The following is a 24159-nucleotide window of genomic DNA, read 5'->3' as shown; positions in this document are numbered from 1 at the left end:
CCTTCCATGGTTTCAGTCATTCCTGTTACTATATACGATGAGATCACGCATCGCGTGGCAGCCGCTGTACATCGGCTTTAACTGACAAGCCCATCAGCGGTACAAATCACGACAATTTAATCGGCTTTCATCTGGTTCGACACATTTATTATTAGCGAGGTGATCGCGTATATATATCTCCCCCCCCCTTCCTTGCCATGTGCCATCTTTGCCTCCCGACTCTAAAGGGTTAATTCTACCACAAACCAGACTACGTTGTGTCTCCGGTCCATACACACATATTACACGTATATAAAATGCAGTGACTGAAGGATGGGGAGGAAAAAAAACCTTTATTCACACCGATGAGTCTGGGATAAAATACACAAATTAGCCAATGCCAGCGTCCGGACTCGGTTCTGACCCGTCCAGCCAGACTCCAGGTCCGTTTGCTGCCCTTGAGAGGAGGTCCCAACCCCAGCGCCGCGTTTCGTGACACCCCACTCCCTGCACAGGGGTCAAAGGGAGGCAGATTCCACAGCGCGTATGAACACAGACCCCTGTACTAAGAGGCATGTACGGACAGGGGGCGATTAGCTCTGCACACGCTGGTAGAAGTAAATATACCCCAAGTCTTTGGGTGGCTTTTCCGACGCGCAAACTTTCTGGTCGTTGTATATGACCCACCTGCAGAAGACAGAAGAACAAGGAGTAAGCGGGGGGGGGGGGGGGGTAAGAATAAAGAGCAAGAGAGCGACGAGACACGTAAAGGATCTCTCACCTTCCTTCTTTCTTTATGTGACACACGTAATGGCCGCACATAGTGGACGTGCCCATGTGGCTAATGAATGCAAACAGCTCGTATCCTGCGGGAGAAGAAGAGGCAAATGCAATGAGGTCTGATCGCCCCCGGTCTCCCCCCCCCCCCCGCCTCCCCGATACTCACTGCCAGTGCCGTCCCTCACACGAGGACCCGCGGCCGGTAAACTCTCCGACACGGACTCGGCGGCAGAGCGGCCCTCCGACAAATCCATGGCGGCCTCGGCATCTAGATCATCGATGTGCGAGAAGATCCAGTCCACGGCGCGTTCCAGACTATTGTTCTGCAGGGTGACAGAGGAGAAAGTCAAAAGGTGAGAGATTTGGAGCACGGCCCCCTCTGTCAGGCCTGAGGGCCACGTGAGTGGCAGACTGCGAGGGCGCTGTGAGTGGCAGACTGCGAGGGCGCTGTGAGTGGCAGACTGCGAGGGCGCTGTGAGTGGCAGACTGCGAGGGCGCTGTGAGTGGCAGACTGCGAGGGCGCAGGTGTGTGTATGTGCGACTGTATGTGCGACTGTATGTGCGACTGTATGTGCGTGTTTAGCGATATAAACAGATTCAGTATGCAATAACTACACAATAATGACGGCCCCTCGTCCATTAAATAGCCTAATACTTAAAAGACAGTCAAACAACGATCGTGATTAATTTATTACAATAAAATATACCAGATATATTGTTTTTCCAGTTATACCAGTTATTTTTTTTTTTTTATTAAAATACCTTTAAACATCTTAAATATTGCCTTATTTTTTTTTTAATATTGAAGGGATTTTTATTTATTTTTTTGGTAGATGGAATCGGACATTTGATTAAATCCTTGGTCCAAATTCGATTTGAGATGCGTTTCAACCAAAATTGTGAGATCTGCAGGGTCCTAGTGCCGGGACAGGGAATGACGAGACCCCAGTGATATACTCACGGTGGCTCGGAGAGCTCTCACAGCCTGCTCATGCGAGAAACCCATGGATATTATCGTCGCCACGTGCTCCTCTGGTGGGGGGTCTCCTCCTACACTGACTGGGGCACTCACGCCAGATACCACTAGAGGGTGGGCAAAATCTGGAAAGAAGTGTGGAAAGAAGGCATGATCAACAAGAAACTTCAGATAAACTGCAGAAGACTAGGCCCTGGGCCACTGGCCAAGGTGAAAGATGACCTCATGTATTACCTGGGTCATCCATATGTGACATCACCCACGTCATAGCAGCCTCTGCTCCGCTATTGCCTGTGTAATACACTGCCTTACGGCACGCCTCCGCCGGGAAGCCCATCTCCACCAGCTGAGTTACCACGGACTCGTCAAGCACAGGAGCTAGAGAGTTAAGAATAAGTTAGTGATACATAAAATGGGGGGGGAGAAGCGAAGAAGGGAATCCTGCGGGGTGTTGGATAGAGTGACAGGACACGGACATGGAGCCCACAGGCAGACCCCCCCCACCCCGCATATAGACAGCGAGCGTGAAGATTCACAACGCGATACACGTCGCGCACACACAAACACGCTTACATTCATGATATGGACCCAACTGCGCCAAATACACCTTAACACACTGTATATAATGGCCCCCCGACCCGCTAAGACAAAACATCGAGCCCTCTGGTATATTACGTAAATACAAATGAGCAGATCTGTCAAATTATTATTTTTATTATTACAGACAAAACTTTTAAAGGGTTGGGACAGAAACAGTAAGAATGATGCCTTGAAAGTGTTAAATTCGGCAGAGTAAGAGGAACATCGCCTTTAAGAAGGGATTAATTCCTGATAAAGTGTAGATGAGGCTGCAACAATTAATGCCACTTTTTAGTAAAGCAAACGGGCATTTAATGCACCAATACGTTCCCGACGGTAAATCGCGCATTCATGCAGCTCTGTCACTGCAAGCGAGGCGTCCGCTGGCGGCCCTCTGCTTTTATCAAAGGACAGAAGAGGGGCTTTCAAAAGGCAAAGCCACAAGGGGGCGCCATCCGCCAAGAAAGTAAAACCAGGCCGTGGTACCTACAGGAGACACTCAGCCGGCCGACACGTTATCTCACCCCACGGAGAACGCCCAGGGTGCCAATCGCTCGCCCCGCAAGCGTCACACGGATGAGACCCCGAAGGGACGCATTGTTTCCATCCACATTTGCACAAGTACCAGCTTGGCACTCTCGTGACACACGTGCTAGTGTTCTCACACACTAATAGTATTTACAATCACATTCGACACACACACACACACGCCAGTGGCTTTACACACGCTCACGGCACACGCGAGGGGTCCGACAAGAGGCAGAAACACTAACATGTCGGAGAGGAGAAGTTAGGGGAGCAGTAGGAGTCGTCATCGTCGTTGCCATAGAAACCAAGGGTACCTTTGGGCTCATCTGGGGTGACCAACGGAGGGGCAACATCTTGAAGCTCTTCTTCGTCTGCCTGCAGCCCCCCGCCCCGGAACTGGGACAGGTCCAACTCCTCGGGGACATCAATGGAAACATCTAGATATCAAAGAAAAGTGCAGATTAAGGTTTATTTCTATTTTATGTGGGACCTTTTACCCCATGCCCTAATAACATGTCACCCAGATAACCCCCTCTGTATTATTCCATTTAGTATTCACGCTTCCCCCCCCCCCATCACACACATATAACGCTCTTACCTAGTTTTTTGGGCACCCAGTCAAGGCCAAAAGTGAATTTCTTAATCTGAATGACCAAATAGTCAGGAAATGAGGCAAAGCTGGACGTCCTATGGAGGGAGAGAAGAAATCAGTTTCGGGTGAGATGGAGGAGGCAAGAGAGAAGGGTGTGAGAGAGACTGAGCCGACGTAGTTACAGCTGTTATTTTGTTAAATCATATAATATTAGTAAGATCTTATATCTCAGGATAGTATAAGAGAGAAATAGTCAGATAAATGTCTGTAACTGTAACAGAACGGCGTTGAAGTCCCAACAAGTTACACATTTGGAGCCGGTTGGGGTTTTTGGCCGGGTCTCTTACTTTAACGCAGTGGATTTGGCCTGCAGGGCCGAGCTCCAGAACTCGTCCAGTTGTTCGGGGGCAGCAAACGCATCCAGACAGGCTGAGAAAGGGATCCGTGCTCGGACCAGCTCCGGCGGGGGTCTGTGTTCCTGCTCGGCCTGGAGTCTGCTCTGCTCGTATATACTCAGCTCCTCTGTGCGACACAAGAGACATCTCAATGAGGATCACAACGTACGCACTCAGCATGGGAATCCACAAAGTGCCCTCGTTTCTCACGGCGACTCTGGATTTTTCATGCAAATCATACAATCTCTCCAAGGATTTCTTTGCTCCGTCATCCAAGGAGAACCAGGACCATCATAGACAACTTGGACTACAAACAGATACTAGAATACAAACCATCCCCAACGTAATCATTTTATAGGATGGTTGATCTTGTGTCAATCCTGGTTAGTTTACAAGCAGCCGTCACGGAATCGGTTAAAATTATACTACATTGTATGAAAAAAATGACAACCTGTGGAATTTGCTCGATGCCAACGCAACAAGCCACGTCACCGTTCCCTAAAGCCTGACGCCCACCTTTGTTAAGGGCCGCTTCCATCGGCACAGGGAGCTGGAGGATGTACTCGACCCTCTGAGTGTACTTAACCTTCTGAGACACCAGACACTTGATCTTCTCCTCCACCAGGAAACGAAAAACCTCGTTGGGGTTGGACGAACTTCGGCAGTTCCTCTAAACAAAGATGGAGGTGAGCATTGTGCAACCCCCCCCCAAAAAAACAACACTGTATGCCCAGAGGTCTGGTCTACAGCATGTCTAAAGTGAATTAGAATGTATCTTAAAAACAAAAGCCCCCTTTCGAGATTGCATACTGATTATTGGGAATACACAGCTGCGCGGAGGGGTACTTTACCAAATCTCTGCTTTCTTACATGGGTGTCAGGGCTCAAGAAGCCATCATTGGCTTGTAAAAGAGCGATTACAGTTGTAACCAGGGGCCAACATATGCAACCATGTGGCTCATAACTTTCTATGCCATTTTATAGATTTATACCATTTAGGTGCATTAAAGGAAACTAAATGAATGAGTTGAGTTACACATCAGGACATATTTTAATATCGCATAAGATAGAGAATGGGTGCCATATCAGTACATCTTGGTCCCTGATGTGCCTAATATAGCATAATCGGTAATCTGAATAATGAAATGCGGATTTCAAAAGTATTTCTATATCCGAGTATTTTCTCAGAAAAAAAGATAATGTTCTTTAGAGATAGATACCACTGCCCCCCGTAGCACTTACCTCCACCATGTTTATGAAGTGCAGGAAGAATTCCTGGGCATCCTGCTGACGATTGGTGGAAAACTCTGCGTGTCCCTTTCCCACCAGGGCTTTGAACATGCGCGGAGCAATCCCATCCTGCATGCCCTGAAACAAAGAACAGATCCACCCCTATCACATCGCACTTTCTTTCCAGGCAGACAGACCCGGGAAGCGCAGTTACTGCTCACTCACAAACATCACTCACCTTCTGATCGGCAGTGTCGGTTTCTTTCTCAGCTGCTGGCTTTGAGTATTCACCAGATGACAAGCCGTGTCCCAGCTTAGCTCTGCGGGAATCAAACATGGACAGGGACGATCAGCACGATGCCAGCACTCCTCCCATACATGCGTGATTCTGTACTGATCCCCCCGCGCATGCAACTACCCAGCCCTATGTACGTCACCAATCATCACTTACACCTGGGTGTTAAAATCCTGCGTAGGGTCACCGGGGGCTTTCTGGAAGATTTGCTCCATCCGGTCCACGTACCTGTAGGCAAAAACACAAAAAAAAACCCCTAAGGAACCAGTCGGAATCCTCCTCGAGCTGGAGCTTCCCATCCCGTCCTAATTCTTTCTCCGTTAACATAAAGCCCACGACAGAGCCGCCCGAGGCACTTACTTGCGCTGGAAGGCAGGGATGTTGAAGATAACTTGCATGGTCGAGTTGAGGTAGCAGCTGTTTCCCAGATTACGTATCCCGGTGTAGCCCGGCCCGTACAGCGGCTGTAGCTGTACCCCCGACTCCTGGATCAGATCCCACTCCCCGATCCGCTGATTCATATCAATTTCCAGCTCAGTCATCGTTTTGTCCGTCTAATGGAAGGCAAAAGGGAGTCACGGCGTTTACTGGGCTAGCCCTTTAACTCTGAACTATAACAAGCAATTACATATAACACACACGCAATCACGGGAAAGCGCTCGCAACTCTTATATTAATAATAATAATAATAATAATAATGTATACACCAGAAAAGAAAGATTCCGCTTAAATAGAGTAAACGGAACCAATATGGAATCGGACGGCCAATAAGAACCATTCAGCACACCAAGTCTGTCATGCCGTGAAAAATGTAAATCTTTTTTGGTTCTTTCATCTTGCCTTAGCGGTTAAAACATTTATTAAAACACTTGTCGTATGTATGTTGCCACAAACTGCCACACACACACCTTCTGCATCTTCATCATGTCAATACCGAAGTGAGACAGATGCTCTGCTAGGTTGGGGTCCAGCACCATATCATCTTCATCATAGGAGTAGACATCTACAGCAAGAGGAGAACTTGGTTAAATGAGAGGATTCAGGAAATACAGTATAGGAGATTGGGGAGAGAAAGGGGGGTTTCACACACTTAGCGAACAAACAGCGTCAGGATATACACATATTAGAAGACTAACCTGCCCCGTCAGGGGTTATTGTGCCGAGTTTGACAGCCAGCGGGTAGCCGGTCTCGCGGTAATGATGCACCGCATGGTTATTCCCTCCACTACCATCAAAGTATCTTCTCCCGCATAAAATGGAGCCATCGGTCAAATTAAGCCAGAGGTTTTCACGAAGGTCACACACGCTGCACTTCCACCCGCTGGAGAGAAAGAGAGAGAGAGAGAGAATAAACATCACAGAATTAACAAGGACCACCCAGCGTGCATGCGCAGCCCACCAGGAAATAAAAACATCTTTCATATCAATGAACGCACCAAACAGGCACAAACCTGGAATATATTTTGGATATAACTTCCCCATTACAAAAAGCAACACAGAAAATACCGCAACATTTTGTGTTCTTAAACTTTTTTAGATGATACATTTCTGTCGGTCCTTTCGCCAAGACGGGGTTTCCAGCCTTCCACACGGGAAGCCAAGCACGAGGAAAAGGTAGTCACAAGGGCCAGGGGCACTTACCACGGAGGAATGCGGGGAACTCCTTCGAGCTGGGGCAGGTTGAACGCGTGTTTGGAGACCTGCCTCACCTCCCCATCCCACGCCTGGACCTCCTGCTTGCGGGACGCCGAGTCAGCAGACAAGATGGCATCGATAGCCGAGGACACCTGACGGAGCGGGACAGAGCGATTAGTCAGCAGTCCTCTCTTTCTCAGAGTCCCTCATGAAAAGCGGCCTCCGAAGGGCATAACGCACTCTAACTCAACCAACCCCCCCCCCACAGCGAAAAGCACTCACCCGGTCTCTGACCATGTCCGCAAGTCCCGACAGCTCATCTCTCTGAACCTCCAAGAACTCGGGAAGAATGACCAGCTTCACCTCCTCTTCATATTCACACTGCTCGTCAGTCATGTCAAAGCCTCCCTCCACCCCTACAGGGGGGCAATAAAAGAAACGGGGGGGGGGTGTTAGAAGGTTATCAACTTAGAGAGACAGTACAGAAAAGGGGTAGCAATGCATGAAGACAGGAACAGGTGTGATGAGTGGGATATTACTGACCTATTTAGACCCCCTTGGCTCATACCCATAATCCCCTAACACACAGCAGCATCTTATTAAACAGAGGAAACACTGTAACACAAAGCGGAGGGCGAAGAGTTAGGGTTTACCGATAGCAAGACGTGTGGGCTTCTTGCGAGGAGGATCCCCGGTGCCTGAGCTGGAGTCATCGCATTTCTGGAAACACAAAATTTTGACATAATTGTTGATCTGGTTATAAAGCTACCTCTGCTACAAAAAGCCATCAGTACACAAGCACTGCGGTTACACACACAGCGGTCTTCACTAGACTGACACCCAACTTGTACCGGTTTGGGGGTCCTCTTGAGGTGGAGAAAGGCTCTCTGGCCGGTTTTGTTATAGTAACGTTCCACGTAGGGGCGTCCAAAGCCCAGAAAGGAGTTCATACAAACGTACAGACCGCATTCCGACTCCTACGGAACAAAAGGAACAAAACGTCAATCATTTTCCAGACCGCGCACCTTCAATTCAAGATAGATACGCATGTGTTTGTGTGACATCATACAGCGAGGGGATTTAAACACGCACGGGATAGACATACTGTTCCTGAATCTAAGACGAGACTTTGAGTCTTTAAAGCAGGAGAAACAGGCGGCTAGACGGGGGCCAAATAGGGCCGGTCCTTTTTATGTTGGCTGGTGGAATTTAGTGAGATGTTGCCCTTTGTTTATGCGTGTGATTATCTTTTACAGCAGGGAACTGTACTACTCGTGCCCACCTTTTTGCGATCTCAGGGAACATATAGACAGACAGACAGACACACATAGATCTTGACAAATGGTCTCACTAGGATGTTGACTAAATAATATAGACCACGTGGCACCAAAATGCAAAGAATATGTTTAAATAATAAAGCAAAACAAGTGCATTAAACTCCCTCCTGCACCCAACAGGTTAAAATACAGACAGATCTAATGGAAGGGAGTCGCACTAAAATAAATGCATAACGCTAATCGCTAAACAGTAAAAAAAACAACACATTTTTTATCACCAAAAACAAGTAAAAGTGTATAAAGCACTTGGAGGGATATATAGGCGAACATGAGAGGGACAGGAAAGCGAACTATTGCTTATGGCAACTTGCTTGCCTATATATCCATGTAAGTGCTTTATACACTTTTACTTGGTTTTCGTAACAAATTAAGTTGTTGTTTTTTTTTTTCTAACTAATTAGCTATTCTGTTATGCATTTTTTTAGTGCAATTCCCTTCCATTAGATTAGGATGTTGATTGAATACATTAATCTATGAATAAAAAGTTTAGTTGTTTACAATAAAAGACCTGTAAACGCTATGCAAATAAAAGATAATTATAATATATATATATATATATATATATATATATATGTAACTTAATGCCTCCTCAGCTTGCTTACAGTAGTAGAGTAGATTCGGAGGCTTGAGGCAGCGCATGCTAAAGGGACAGCAGTATCTACAGGCAGGTATGGGAGGACTCGCTGTCAGCACCTATGGAGAGTTCTGGGTAAATGGCCAGATCTCTATAAGGGCTGCAATGAATTGAATCCAGGCCTGCAGTATACACAGCCCACACCTGTCACCAGTGAAATCCGTTTACCCCTATATAGGGGTGTGGCTAACAGTGTCTATATATAGTGTCAGGTGAATACCACAGCGGTTGTCAGCATCTATAGATGGCTATAATGGGAGTTACTGATGACGTGATCGGCTATAAGGGGTAAGTGTGCTCAATTAGAGATTACAGATGAGACAGTAAGAATATATAAGTGAAGATCTATAGGCGGATATACGACCAGAAGCACCCCACTCCACCAGCGGCATACCGGTGTATGGAAGGAGAAGGCGCACTCATCCTTATGGACTCGGTCTCCAGCCCTCGGGACGCGGATAGTCGGCAGTACAGACAGCAGAGCATCTTTCCAGTCCGCCATGACTCCAGCGCCTGGATAGTTTCAGGATTCCGCTTCCGGTGACTGTCTGTCCGCTGATCCTCAGTCTCGGTGGTGACTGGACCGAACGCCAGGATACAGGGAGCATGCGCGGAAGCTCGTGGAAGCAAGCTGGCGCTGGTGACTGCGGCGCGTTGAAGAAAATACGCATGCGCAAAAGCATCCGTGCTGCGGCAAACCATGTTGACATGTTTTGATTTCCAACGGCCATCTTTAATAAGGGAAAGGGTGTGTTTGAATTTTGTATGTTCTCTCAATGAATCATTAAAAATGATCTGATATTATTAACAAAGAAAACCAAGGCCTTTTTTACCTGAGAAAGTAATAACCCCATCTTGGGTTTTTGCCCCAATCTCAGGGTGAAGGGGCAGATTCTCAATGGCACACAGGCCAGAGACGACTCCTTGCTATTCCACGCTAATGTGATCATAAATAAGACTCCCAATTGGTGCTTTTGCTACCAGTATGTTATGGTTGATATCCCTGCTTGAATGCAGGTATATCTTTAAATAATGATAAGTCAAGGTTTCCATTAGGACTGGAATTAGAGTCATTTGGGTAACACAGAGAGTAGAAGATACTACATAGAATCTTCACAGTGGGTTATTAAAGGGTTAATATTTCAAACGTTTTGTTAAGTTCCCAGGGATGGTGTCGATAGGGGTGACGATGCAAAGTGGGGACCCGGAGAGTTCCTAGGTGTGATGGCCGCACCTTTCATTTTCATGCGCACACAAATCGAGCCGGGGGCCACACACTGCAGCACCCAATCTGCCACTGGAGCAGCAGTAACAGTAAGAATGTGACCCAACCCGGCCACCAGCCCGCCGGGCGTCTGTCCTGTATACCAGATGGCCAATCCGTGCCTGTTGGAGGGTTATCTATAAAAAAAGCAATTAAGGTGCACAGACATAAACGAAGCGCAGTTACCATAGCAACGGATGGAATGCTAGGTGATCTGCCGATCGCTCCATATTTTACCATATTGTGCGTAGAATTGCACTTTTTTGGGAAGGTTGTTGGCGGGGCTTCAATATTTTAAGGGAAAAAAACACAAATCGATGGTTTCTCAAAACCTTTCAGCGCCAGAACAGTTTTGTTGTTGACCCAGTGTTAGTTTCAGACATTTTGCCGTGCTGTACATTATTTATAATATATATATATATATATATATATAAATACAATTTTTTGTTAATGGCTGTATTTTGTCCAGATACGACATCATGAAGACATGCAAGCCTTGAATTTCTTCAGATTTCCAATTCCTTTGAATATATATATAACATGCTGTGGGTTACTTTCTGTAGTGGCCGACACGTATACATTTTCCTGCCCGAGATGATTTACACGCCACACGCATACCTCCGATGAACACGTGAATCGCTCAGAGAGAGACCCTTTTGTTTTGTGGGGTGGGAGTCAGAGGTGTGGATGGGGGTGGTTTTATGTTTACGTGAGTTTGAGGTATTAAGGCATTTTAATGAGGAGAAGACCTTATTTATTCATTACATGACCTCATTCCCTGCTGTTTCTATACGCATCGTTGGGACTTTTTGTGGCCCGATGCCCTTATTGTTATTTATAGATGTATATAGCGCCATCATATTCCGCAGCAGTGTACAACAGGTAGTCACTGCGCTGGCCTCTTTGCTAGATGTAGATCATACTGATGTGTCTTTGATCTGCCATATTGCTTTATTAAATATATATTATATATATATAAAACATAGATACATTTATATTACATGGTGCATATTGTATGTAAATATAGCCACAGCCACCGCTATTTAGCAGCTTAATCCCCTTTCCACCATGTGATATCCCTACACAGTATTTATAGCAATTGCCCTTTAACCCTTCTGCTCCCCACCCACAGCACCATATAGTTCCTTCCTCCAATAAAATGGCGGCGCACCTCACTAAGTTACTATGTTTTACATGGAGAGTCCACGCCCACACATCGTCCAATAACCTAGAGAGGCGTGTCCGGTGACTTGGTGAAAGCAACGCCTCCTTCTCCAAAAATCAAATGTCTAGCCAATGAACACCGCGTTAGGTTGCTGGCCGCGCTCACTGAGAGGAGTCTGTTACGAGCTCTCCTATTGGTCGGTTGAGGAAGGGTTGGCTTTTTTCCAGCCAGTAGATGATACCGAGGCGTGTGATTGGCCGTGGCGCGGAGTTTGAATGTAGCTTAGGGGCGAGTGGCTGATCAGTGATAGATTTTCATCGAGACAGTTCGAGCTGGGCGACGCCGGTGCTGAAAGGTAGGGAGTTAGCATGATGCGATGAGGGACTATATGGATATATATTGGGTTATTTATATACAGGAGGCTGAGGGCTTGAGTTAGCCCTCCACCCCGGTTACATACGCATTGAATGTTGCTGAGCAGTTCATCCCTGCGGTATGTGTGATGTATAAGGTGATCAGTTACTCTGTTATACATCCCACACATTGCAGGGCTGTGTTTTACATGAGCTTCTCAGCCATTTGCATAGGGGCTAAATATGTGTCCTGGTTAATAATGGCTGATCTTTGAGCGGGGGGTCTTGAGTTGGGGGCGGTGGGGTGTTGAGCGCTGTTTAGGTAACACTCTGTATGATCTTTCTTGTAGGATCCTGTCTGACCTGCAGCAGATAATAATGGGGTCATCTGAGTCCAGAGAGCAAGTTACCCCGTCCCGCCCCCTGCGCAACCAGCATTTGGCGCATGTCACTGACCCCCGTTCCCCCACCGCCGGGATCCCCAGGACGCCTATTGCGGTGAGTGCTGATTGGGCCTGCGGTTCCTTCGGTGTATGTTTGGGCCGAACGAGCTGTAGGTGGCATGAACGTGTTCTGCACCTCCGTGTTTGTGTACGAATTGCCCCTACGGTCTGCGTTTGCCCGTCCGGCAGCAAACTCGCCCGTCCCGCAGCCGGATCGTCCTTCGTTCTGATTTATTTCGGATGCCCTTGCGAAGTTCCTCAAGCTGTTTTTATTTCTATAGGTTGGGGATTCGCCGCAGCGCGCCGTACCGTCTTCCATCGAGGAAGATCTCCAGGATACCCCAGAAATTACTGACCCCCGATCGCCCACCCATGGAATTGTCCGCACTCCCCTGAGGCCCTCGTTACACGGTCAGTGCTGGGGGGGGGTTTGGATTTGTGTGTTATAAATTAACCCCCCCTTTTTAAGCGATGAACCCAATATACCTGGAATAATCAACAACTTAACAAAAGAAGAAAGATAACTAGAAGGGGGCTGGGGGGTAACGGGGCATACATTATGTAGGGTTACATAGGTGCCCTTATATCGCCCCCCCCCCAAAGGGGTTTCTCTCTGGCAGTATTTAATTTATACCCCACGCTCCCTCTCCATTCAGTTGCCCTGAACCTCCTGGCCAAGCAGCTGAGCGACGTGTTTATCGCCGAGGATTCTGTGGTTGAGGAAAGCCCCTCGAGTGCCCCGAATCCTGGACCCTCTGTTTCAGAGGAGCCACAGACCGCCCCGCCGGCTGACCTGGAGGAAGCCAAGAAGAGTTCCTCGGAGGAACCGGAAGAAACTCCAGTTGTCCAACCTCCGGCGGCACCAGAGCCTACGCAGCCGGCTGGGCAACCCCAAAAGCCCAGGGGCAAGTCTCCGCGGTCCACAGGTAAGATCTGGGCTTGTCGTCTCGTTGGGTTGTAGAACCTTCTGAGACCTCTCTAACCTCCCTGTCTCCATCCCAGGCGCGAAGCATTCTCGGCAGCGTCCCCGGAAGGCTCTACATTCTTCGGCACCCGGGAGATCGCCCTTCAAAATCCTCCAGGAGGATAACTCTCCCAGTACGGCCACGGCCTTCAGACAGGTGAGGGGGACCGGTGGGCTTGCTGGTTTTGTGGCTATGGAAGAGGTAGTGGAAATATTGATGGGTGGGGTAGAAAGCCATGGCCACTAGGTGACGTTCTGGGGTCACTGCTCACTATTGCCCCCCTCTCTCGATCCCAGGTTAAGAAGCTCTCCGTGCAGAACGACCAGTCTCCCTCTCTACGTTCTGCCAAAATTCCGCACAGCAGCTGGGAGACGACGCACAACAAAGAGAATGCTCTCTACGGGCAAACTCAGAGCTGAGCCGCTCGGGGCTCCGGGGTTCCCGTGACAACTGCCTGGAACATGTATGTAAATAGGATTCTTTACTGTAGGGGTGGATTCCAGACCTTCCCCTTTCCTATAGTGCTGCTGTGTCTCTCCTTGCACTACACGTGTAAATATTTCTTCTCGTCTGTGAATTTCAATGTATTTTGGTCAATTAATAAATGAGATTTTACAAAAAGTTTTTTCTTTTTTTATTCTATATTCACTGCTAATTTATTAAATCCGGTATATTTTCTGTGTTATAAGGACTCGCTAAGGCTGGGTACAATGACGTAATGGTGGGCCGAACAATATATGGCCATATAGTCCTTCTTGACTCTAGAAGGTGATCAGATTTCCCCTCGGAACAAGAAATACCAACGTTTATTCTGTTATTTATACCGCTGTATGTTCTGCTTTTACCCTTTTTGGAGGCATCCAGTGTATCGGATAGAACCCCCCCCCCCCTCTCTCTTGGCGGTGGATTCTGTACCTTTACTGCCCTCACTGTAGAGAATCCCTTCCTTTTGAGTATGACATCCTCGCTCTTCCCGCCTGAGGACGACCTCTTTGTTAATGAGCTGGGTGCTGGGGGAGCTCTTTATTTCGGCCCCGCACATATTCATACAATGTTCTAATATCCCTTTGAGCTTCATTACATGTTACAGCGGTGAGGTTCTTCAGGAAGGGTAAGGTGGCCCTGTATCATGCGTAGTTGAATCGGTGAAGGGAGCTGCTTCCTGTACCCGGGCTCTGCGAGAATTGGATTTCATGATCTCTACCCCGGCGTCTCAGACCGTCTGCCGCTGGAATACAATTAATTCCATTCAACGGATTTGCTTGTAACTTATCGTCACAAATCATTACATGGAATTTGCCAGAAGATCGTACGCGTTTGGTCCCCTTGGGTCTGCTGTTGATACAGGAGCAGTCTCCCAGCGGAAGTGGTAGAGGCTAATATAGTGAGGGGATTTACACATGCATGGGATAGACATACGGCTCCTGAATCTAAGACGAGACCAACGACTGATCAAGGTTTGAGTCTTTACAGCAGGAGAAACGGGCGACTAGACGGGGGCCGAATGGGGCCGATCTCCATCCAGAGTGTATGTTTTCCATTGGACACGAAGTGTTTCTGCCACAAGGTGTAGGTTTTTTTGTATTTTTCTGCTGGTGGTGTGGCGGTAAAGATGTAATAAAGCAAGTAAAACGGCCGGCGCTGACAGCCCCTCCCTCCGCCGTACCCCATTAACCATTCGATCATCTGCCATGGTCTAAAATAGATTTTATTCTCTCGCTATAAAACACCACTTATCGAAAAAGTGACAGAGAAAAAAAAAAGGGGAGAGTAAAATAAATAAATCAGATTTACACACGGCAGCCGGCGATTCATTCATTTGTTTTGTGCAGCAAAACCGGAGAGATCTTCTGGCAGTGACAAGGTTAAGCGTGGCAGGGAAAGCTTTCATGGGTGGGCTGCAGGATGGGGTTAATAGATCACCGGGTTATGATCTATTACAGAAGGATAAGAGTTAATAAGGTTTTATGGAGCGCCAATGCCCTTTCTTTATTTTAAGAGGTGGGAAAGCAATTGGTCGTCTAGCTATGTAACGAGCTGTGCATGCGCAGGTGCGTTTTCTATGACTTTATTGAAAGGGTAGTGCATAAGTGGAACAGCCTCCCAGCAGAAGTGGTAGAGGCTAATACAGCGAGGGGATTTAAACACGCATGGGATAGACATACGGCTCCTGAATCTAAGGCGAGACCAACGACTGATTAAGGTTTGAGTCTTTACAGCAGGAGAAACGGGCAGCTAGCCGGGGGCCGGATGGGTCTATATGCTGTTGACCGGCCTAATGTGCCTTCAGTCTGAAAGGGGCAATTTGGGGTTAATAGAAGAGTTAACTCAACTTTAATTCATTGTGATTGGCAACGGGTTTCGGGTCCTTCACTGGGAGGTGAGAAGCTGGCAAGCTGTGGGGCTTCTGGGCCATTTTAAAGACTTTTTTTTTTTTTAACCGAACGCGGGGATGGGTTTCGGGGCGAATGGGGGATGGGTTTCGGGGCGAGTGGGGGAGGGTTCAGATTTTAGGGTGGATAAAAGAACGAGGACGAAGCTGAGACAGCAGACTTTGCGAAGGTAGCTGGTAAACGAGAGGGTTATCGTTTTAGCGATGCTATGAGACGATGGGGGGGAAGCGAAGAGATATAAAAGGGGTGGATAATGCATCTATTCTCAGGGGCCTCCACTGCGTTCCACGTCTGCCTCGCCAAAAAACTCAGTTCCAGATTTTCAGGAAACTGTCCCAAGATCCTGTGGCTACGGCCATCCCGTCCGACGTGACCCCGAGGCAGCTCACGCGGTTATCGTGGCCGGAGAGGACACCTGCGAGGAGACAGTTCGGTCATTAAACATTTTCTAAACTTAGTCAAGAAGCCTCCAAGTTCCCCGCCATTATTATTAAGGAGGAGAACGTCTCTGAGAACGTTGGGTTTGCCAGATGGACCTTAGAGCTGAGGAGCGATGGTCTTAATACAGCTTCTGGGGCAATATCCATTAAGAGTGCCTCCAGCCAAATGGAAACCTGGTCGGACAACGACTCCCTCAAACTCACCCACGCGCTCGGCCTTCAGACAGTCCCAGATGTTGCAGTTAAAGTCGTCGTAACCAGCCAGAAGAAGCCGACCGCTACGGGAAAATGCCACAGAGGTGATGCCGCAAATGATGCTGTCCTGCGAGTACACGCTGAGCTCCTGATCCGCACGCAGATCAAAGAGCCGGCACGTGGCGTCGTCTGAACCCGTACACACCGCCTGACCGCTGGGGAAAAACTGGAGAAGGGTGGAATGGGCAAGTGCTATAAAAAAAGGTCTACTTGGGTCAAATGCATGGACATGCTCGGCTTCCTCGTACTCACGCAAATGGCGTTGATATCCGACTCGTGCCCGGTGAACGTCTGTCTACACTCGCCCTCCCTGACGTCCCACAGTTTGGCAGTAGCGTCGCATGCCCCGGAAACGAAAAGGTTGAAGTCGGGAGACACGGCCAGACTCATGCAGTCGCCGGTGTGACCCGTGAACACGATCTTCTGCTGGCCCGTTTCGATGTCCCACAAAGCACTAAGGAGAGAACACGCGTGTTACATGTGTGACTTTTGTTCATATGTGTAGTCTGGATCTCCATGACAACGTTCCAAACCGGAACACCGTGCAGCCAATGGGAGATGAGCAGGACGGAGTCTCCACCGCCCGTTGTTCATCCTAATGCTCCAGTAATCAGGCCCATTGACCAGTTGGAGCTACCGGGAGTCTGATTGCCCAAAAGGTCCTGGACCTGCCACCCGCGGCCTAGTGGGCCACTTCTGACAGCTCTGCATATCAGGACAGGTTTACACGTTTCTGGGGGCTCTCCTGTTCAGTACCAGGACCCCATCAAACAATAGTGCTGGGCAATGCTTGTTACTCTCACCAAGTGGTGTCACCCGAGCTGGTCACAATCTGGTTGTCATCCAGGAATCGGCAGCAGGAAAGATAACCTGAGGAAGGCAAAACAGACCAATTAGCAATTATTATCTACATGCCTCCCAACTGCCTCGATCTGCGCGAGGCAATCCCTGGCCTAACATACAGCGCTTCTGAAGGTATCTCCGGCTGGTACCGTCCCCGAGAAGTGGGTCTTAAGAGGATTTTTGTAAGGCCTGGAAACAACGGGAGAGTCTGATACGCAGGGATAGGCCTTAAAATTCCAAATCATATGACATCATCAGTCATTCTAACTGTATATGGTCAGAACTCTGCTGTCACCGCGTGTAAACCGTGTTGGTTTGACCCTAATTCATATGGTTATGTGACCACACCCTCCACAGCCTTACATGGTCAGGTTTTGCGCAGTAGGCGGGGCCTGACCTGTGTGGGCGGCGAGCTCTCTGCTCACTCTGACATTCCCTTCACGTGTCTTCAGGTTGTAGATGGAGCACATGTTATCCAGTCCTCCACACGCCACAAAGTTACCGGAGGGAGCATAGGAGCAGGTCATCACCCACGAGGAGCGCAGAGGGATGGCGTGAACCTAACAGAGGAGCAAACGATGGAGAAATGAAGTTAACGCAGTGGGGGGGGCAAATCGAATCTGAGACGGCTTGGGTTTTAGCGGCCTTCATATATTCGTCTTTTAAAGATTTGGGCTAACAACATTTTTACGGGGCAAATGCAACGAGTGAAGACGTCACGTACTGCCCCGGCTGAGAGTTGGACAGATTCCTATAAGTGACATGGTCATCCACCCAATGACTGCATTTACATCACGCTCAGTAATGGCTGGAAAGTATAAAGTACATTATGGGTTGAGGGTCAGTAACAGATCACTGAGCCTCGAACAAGAAGAACGTTTAACCCCCCTAAAAATAAACCTGTAAATCAGATAATACGCGTCGGGGAGCAATCCAGGGCGCTAGGCGTGTTACTCCAGTAATGAGTACTTGGAACGCATCCCGTTATCAGAACTCTGATGTGATCACCTTGTTTGTAGTATACGTGTCCCATACAATGAGCTTTCCGTCCTGAGAGGCGCTGACCAGGAGCCTGGGTAAGGTGACAGTTGGGAAGAGAAGGTCAGCAAGTATAGCCGCAACCAACAAAACTATACATATACACAAACATATGCGTTATATACACCACCGTGCAAAGGTGTGGGGTCACTCGGCTGTTTTCATGGAAAATGAGGAAATTTCTGGCTGTAACATAATTACAAAAAGGGTTTCTAACCATCAATTAGCCTTTAAAACTTAAACTTGGATCAGCGAACACAATGGGCCATTGGAACACAGGAGTGATGTGAGTGATAAAGGGCCATTGGGACACAGGAGTGATGGGAGTGATAAAGGGCCATTGAAACACAGGAGTGATGGGAGTGATAAAGGGCCATTGGGACACAGGAGTGATGGGAGTGATAAAGGGCCATTGGAACACAGCAGTGATGGGAGTGATAAAGGCCTCTGTGTGCCTATGAAGAGATCTCATTAAAAACCAGCCGTTTCCAACTTACAATATTAACCGCGTCTGCGCTGATTTTCGTGTTATTTTAATGGACAAAATATACTTTTCTTTCAAAAACAAGGACATTTCTTAGTGACCCCAAACTTTGAAAAAGTAGTGTGTATACAGTATAGTATGTGTGTGTGTAAATATTAGTATTATTATTATTTATATTGTACTGAATACAACTCTTAGAAAACTGGTAGTGCGGGGACTGCATGTTAATAATTATAGATCTTTTTTTGCAATCTGTTTAAAGTAAACCCATTGGGAGTCTACGTCACGTCCACACACCCGCCGTACCTGGAGTCAGTGGACCAGTGCATGGCGTAAATTTTAGCCAAGTGCCCCCGGAGCGTTCGCCTTGTGCGCAGCTGTATACGACTGACGACTTCCATCCCGCCGGTGACCTGAGGAAAAAGAAACAAACATCTCAAGCGTGCATTCAGATAAGAGACGAAGCCACGTATACTGTGTGTGTGTGGACGCAGACTGACTCGATACACATACGCACCTCCTCCAGGGTCGTATCCGCACATAGTTTTCTGGCATCCTGTAAATACACAGAGTGAGAATCCAACTTGAAACAAATGCGGTCATGCGCAGCACTTCTGACAGGATCGAAATAAGAGTGAGAAAGATCAAAGTCACCGCAGGGCATGAGAATGATCAGTGTCATCAGCGTTACAGTCAGTGGCAGGGCGTGAGAATGATCAGCGTCACAGTCAGTGGCAGGGTGTGAGAATGATCAGCATCACTGTCAGTGGCAGGGTGTGAGAATGATCAGCGTCACAGTCAGTGGCAGGGTGTGAGAATGATCAGCATCACAGTCAGGTGCAGGGTGTGAGAATGATCAGCGTCACAGTCAGTGGCAGGGTGTGACAATGATCAGCGTCCCAGTTAGTGCCAGGGTGTGAGAATGATCAGAGTCCCAGTCTGTGGCAGGGTGTGAGAATGTTCAGTATCACTGTCAGAGAATGATCAGCACCACCATCAGTGGAGCAGATTGAGCGTGATCAACGTCATTCCGTCAGTGGCAAGGTGTGAGAGAAGTTTTTTTGGCCGCGAGGGATGCCGGTGACAGTGTCTTGCTCCCTTGAGCTGCTGCACTGCACATGCCGATGTTGCACACAATGTAGCCACTAGAGGGCAGAAGTCACCGAGATCTCTGCAGATACTTTACATGGGGCCAGAATGGTTCTCCAAAGGACATTTACATTGAAAATACCAAAGCCACACCTCTCCAAGCTATCGCTCAAACTCCCCCATACATACAATACACATGAAAACTCACTCAGCACAAGTGATCGAAAAAGCGTGAGTCCTCTCCAGTGTTATTTATAAACGTTTAGTAAAAGTGTGCACAATCACATCAGGTTTATATGTTGTCCCTTTAAACGTTGGATGTTGGATGAGAATTAACAGCCCCGGATAACCCAGTAAATTCCAGTGCTGACGGCTCGTGTGGTTCGTGGCCAGACATGCCCTTCCACGCTTAGTACATCACTACAACATCAGAGAGATTTTAAATCCTCTTACAGAAGCCTCTTATTATCCCACGATGCTCTCCCCGCCAGGCTGAATGTATGGCCAGTGTGTTTAGAACCTACAATAATGTTTGCATTACGTATTCTCCATATTGTTACAGGTGAACATGCAACATGGAAGCGACTCTATAACCGGGAGGGGGAACTTGCTCTAGAACACGAAGAAATTAGCTCTGGTCCTTAAATGTATGGCTCTTTGGGGGCGGGGATAGTGATTCTAGCTCCTCTAGGGCAGGGACAATAATTCAGACACTTCTACTGGCCAATGGTTTGAGAGTAAAGAATAAAGTATGTTTTTTTTTTTGTTTTTTTTTTACCGTGATCTGTTTCTTGAGGTTTTCAGCCTCCTGACGTAACTCCTCAAGTTCTCCCATCTTGAAAGTTCCAGATGAATAAGGAGCTAGAGAAACAAAAGATAAAAAGAAAACGATTGGAGAAAGACAATGAGAAGCGTTAATAAAAGAAGGGAAAATGGAGAGAAAGAGAGAGAAGAAGAGGATTATAGCGACAGTGAAGCAGAGGGAAATGAGAAGGATAGCGAAATGAGTTGGCTTGTAGGACGGGACGGTGAAATGAGACGGGAGAGACGGTGCCATGAAAAGGAGGGCTAATAAAATGAGTAAGAGGGGGCAGTGAAATGAGTAGGTTTGTGGGGGGGCAGTGAAATGAGCAGGGAGAGAGGGTAAAAAATATCTAAAGAGAGCAAAGTCAGGAAAAAGGGGAAAGAAAGAAAGCTGAGCCATTTTCCCTGTAATCTACAAACACTCGATTGGTTACTTTTTTAATATGCTTTTTTGTTATTGTAGATAAATTTAAATATATAAATAATTTAAACATCATATATAAAGATCACGTATCCCATGACGCCCAAACACGCGCTCTTATTCTCTGCGGGATCAGTGCTGATGTCACTGGTTTACCGAATGATGTCAGAAGGTTGGTATTAGAGATGGTTTGTTGCAGAAACTCCCCATGGTGACACCAAAATAGTGGGGCAACTAAGCCCAGGAGACACATGGCGAGGGGAATTAATCAACATCGGGGGATCGGACTTACCGGCCAATAACACCGGCCATCTGGTGTGTGTGTTTGGGGGGTTAATAGCTATTAATGAGACTGAATAAGGCAATTTTTATTTATTAACCCATTTCCTGCTGCTTCTATACACATCAAGGCTATATTAGGCTATGGAACACTGTGATACAGCAAAAGAGGGACTGGCGCTCCTATAGCGGGACACTTGGCAGGTACAGGAGAGCGGCAGGAGAACCTGACGTGTGAAATGCACCCGCATTACATCTGCAAGCCTGCCGGATAATCTCTAACATGTAATTCTGTGCATACGTGTCTATATTACCTGAATACCATAGGTCTCATGTAAAGACAGGATCACGTGTAACGCACGGCTAAATCCGCGACTGGCTCTTTTCTTTGGTCTGTGCACCCCCTGATCACAGAAGGTAATACATACACCGGTAACGCACACGTGACTAGCGCATGTACAGATAACGTGCACACTTGTAGGTCATTTACCTACAGTAACAAAAAAAATCAACGGATACAGAGAATCTGCAGGCAAATCGGCCCCATTCGGCCCCCGTCCAGTCTGCCCTGTTTATCTCGCTCTAAAGACTCAAACCTTAATCAGTCGTTGGTCTTGTCTTAAATTCAGGAGCCATACTGAACCAACTGGTTTAGCCTCTACCACTTCTGCTGGGAGGCTGTTTAACTTATCTACTACCCACACTGTAACGTAAACAACATTTCAAATGGACGTACAGGGTTTTTTTTGTATTGGGGGGGCAGTTAGGGGAATGTCTGGGGGTGAACTTAATAACGCATCTTCTTTACATCTTAATTTATAAAGCCGTTTCCTGCAGTTTCTATACACATTATCGGGGCTTTTAGGGCTGTAGAACCCTGCGATCCCCTCATACCCAGCAATTCTGACCTCCTAGAAAAGAGGGGCATCAGGGGAGGAAAAACAGAAGGATTTGGATCTCAAAGGGTTAATGGCCTCCCCAAAAACACTTACTACATTTTCAGCTGTTTATTCAGAAACGGATAATATATTTATACACACGCGGGTAACGTATGCAAATGTGATATTTACATACGGGTGATATATACACATGAAGGGTATAAACAATCAGTGTGTGTGTAAATGCTGTACATGCGCAGCTAACGTGCCCTCGGGGAAATGCGCATGCATTCAGGTAAAGCATAACTTCCCGCTTCTTAATATTAATAATAATAATAATAATAATAATAAATATAATAATAATAATAGTGATAATAATAATAATCATAATAATAAAACATTATAAAAATTGTTATAATTAAAAAAATGATGAACCTCAAAAAAAATAAATTCTAAGGGAAAAATGTATCAAAAAGAAGAAAAATTCCGTCCAAGAAAGAGAAATTAACGTAGAGATTGTAACGGATCAGTCCGTCGGCCGCCGGCGTGTTATCTGAGTATACGGGTGCGGGGGGTACGCGCAGGTCGGCTCATGTGATGTAAATTTCACGTATGTGTGGTTAGCGGGGGCGGCCGTTTCGATGTCTCCGGGTTGGTGGTGGGGCAGATAGCGGGGTCTTTTGTGGGGACAACTGCATGGAAAGTTCTATAAGGGCTGGTTTACATGGATGTGATCTATAGGCCCTGTGATTGTATGTGCCATGTATGTACATGTTCATCATTAAGCCGACACATTATTATTATTTGTATTATTAGTATTATTGTTATTATGGTTACTTGGTGTCTGTAGCGCCAGCATATTCTGCAGCGCTGTACAACGGGTAAACAGGCCATGAGAAGTAGCGCATCACATAACAATTCCCGAAAAGCATTACAGCGTCATGGAATTGGGGATGAATGAGGTAATACTGAGAAGCTGCGCTCCATGTTACGGTGCCGTTAACCGTGATGGCGTGTGCCACGGCTGGCGTGTAATAATGACGTTATGATCGGAACCTGCTCTGCCGGCTCCCCGTGTTCAGGACATACGGGGCAAACTCCTGCGGAACCCAAACACCATCGCTCAACACGCGTGTTCCAAACCCACACGGCACCCGCCATTCAACGGCATCCTAATAACCTTCACAAAGCATCCTCAGTATTATTATACACAGCCTGCTCCCCCAATTCATGGCACCCCTCCGGTATTAAGGCGTTTGTGTCCCCCGTACATTACCCCCCCCCCCGGCCCAGGTGTCTTACCTGCCGGTACCGACTCTCTGCACTCGCTGCCGCTCCTCCTCTGTTACTCTCTCCTACTCCCCGGTACTTTCTCCTACAACTTCTGATACTCTCTTCTGATACTCTCTTCTCCACCCTATGATACTCTCCCTCGCACTTTGCGTTACTCTCTCCTCAGTATCTGTTACTCTCCCCCCAGTATCTGTTACTCTCCCCAGTATCTGTTACTCTCACCTGTATCTGTTACTCTCCCCAGTATCTGTTACTCTCACCTGTATCTGTTACTCCCCCCCAGTATCTGTTACTCTCAGCTGTAGCGTCTGTTACTCTCCCCCCAGTATCTGTTACTCTCCCCCCAGTATCTGTTACTCTCACCTGTAGCCTCTGTTACTCTCCCCCCCAGTATCTGTTACTCTCACCTGTATCTGTTACTCCACCCCAGTATCTGTTACTCTCACCTGTATCTGTTACTCCACCCCAGTATCTGTTACTCTCAGCTGTAGCGTCTGTTACTCTCCCCCCAGTATCTGTTACTCTCAGCTGTAGCGTCTGTTACTCTCCCCCCAGTATCTGTTACTCTCCCCCCAGTATCTGTTACTCTCACCTGTAGCCTCTGTTACTCTCCCCCCCAGTATCGGTTACTCTCACCTGTAGCGTCTGTTACTCTCCCCCCAATCTCCGTTACTCTCTCCCGCAGCCTCTATTCCTGTTTTTTGGTGGAGTCTCTGCCCCTGCCGTCCTCCTCCTGTTACCCCGCGCTTCTACCTGTCTCAGCCTCCTGCCCTGTGTGTGGTGAGAGGTATG

General features: G+C 47.5%; 3 protein-coding genes across 7 annotated transcripts; 1 reads left to right on the top strand and 2 right to left on the bottom strand.

The window, feature by feature from the left end:
- Positions 1-572: 572 nt before the first annotated feature.
- Positions 573-9462, bottom strand: LOC149288739 (ubiquitin carboxyl-terminal hydrolase 5-like). 5 transcript variants are annotated; one of them, XM_089491489.1, is made up of 20 exons: positions 9355-9462; positions 7841-7966; positions 7643-7709; positions 7272-7405; positions 6996-7141; positions 6491-6675; positions 6263-6357; positions 5715-5908; positions 5511-5582; positions 5298-5379; positions 5072-5197; positions 4346-4499; positions 3782-3956; positions 3441-3529; positions 3088-3279; positions 1970-2113; positions 1721-1860; positions 926-1082; positions 761-845; positions 573-666 (listed from the first exon to the last, which is right to left on the bottom strand). In XM_089491489.1, the coding sequence occupies exons 1-20, from the start codon at positions 9460-9462 to the stop codon at positions 573-575; spliced, it is 2565 nt and encodes an 854-aa protein (XP_089347615.1). The 5 variants fall into 5 exon arrangements, with proteins under 5 accessions (XP_089347615.1, XP_089347616.1, XP_089347617.1 ...); XM_089491490.1 differs by having other exon boundaries at positions 3157-3279; XM_089491491.1 differs by lacking the exon at positions 5511-5582.
- Positions 9463-12120: 2658 nt separating this feature from the next.
- Positions 12121-13569, top strand: LOC149288738 (cell division cycle-associated protein 3-like). Its single transcript, XM_089491438.1, has 5 exons — positions 12121-12240; positions 12467-12596; positions 12842-13111; positions 13188-13306; positions 13447-13569. The coding sequence occupies exons 1-5, from the start codon at positions 12121-12123 to the stop codon at positions 13567-13569; spliced, it is 762 nt and encodes a 253-aa protein (XP_089347564.1).
- A 2282-nt stretch (positions 13570-15851) lies between these two features.
- Positions 15852-20527, bottom strand: LOC149288737 (guanine nucleotide-binding protein G(I)/G(S)/G(T) subunit beta-3-like). Its single transcript, XM_089491371.1, has 9 exons — positions 20471-20527; positions 19121-19159; positions 18910-19016; positions 18090-18153; positions 17479-17641; positions 17042-17108; positions 16491-16692; positions 16188-16404; positions 15852-15958 (listed from the first exon to the last, which is right to left on the bottom strand). The coding sequence occupies exons 1-9, from the start codon at positions 20525-20527 to the stop codon at positions 15852-15854; spliced, it is 1023 nt and encodes a 340-aa protein (XP_089347497.1).
- Positions 20528-24159: the final 3632 nt, after the last annotated feature.

This window comes from Sceloporus occidentalis, unplaced genomic scaffold (assembly GCF_023333645.1).
Source record: "Sceloporus occidentalis isolate IW3139 unplaced genomic scaffold, rSceOcc1.0.p SCAF_50, whole genome shotgun sequence".
NCBI lineage: Eukaryota > Metazoa > Chordata > Lepidosauria > Squamata > Phrynosomatidae > Sceloporus > Sceloporus occidentalis.
This window is presented reverse-complemented; position numbering and strand designations above follow the sequence as displayed.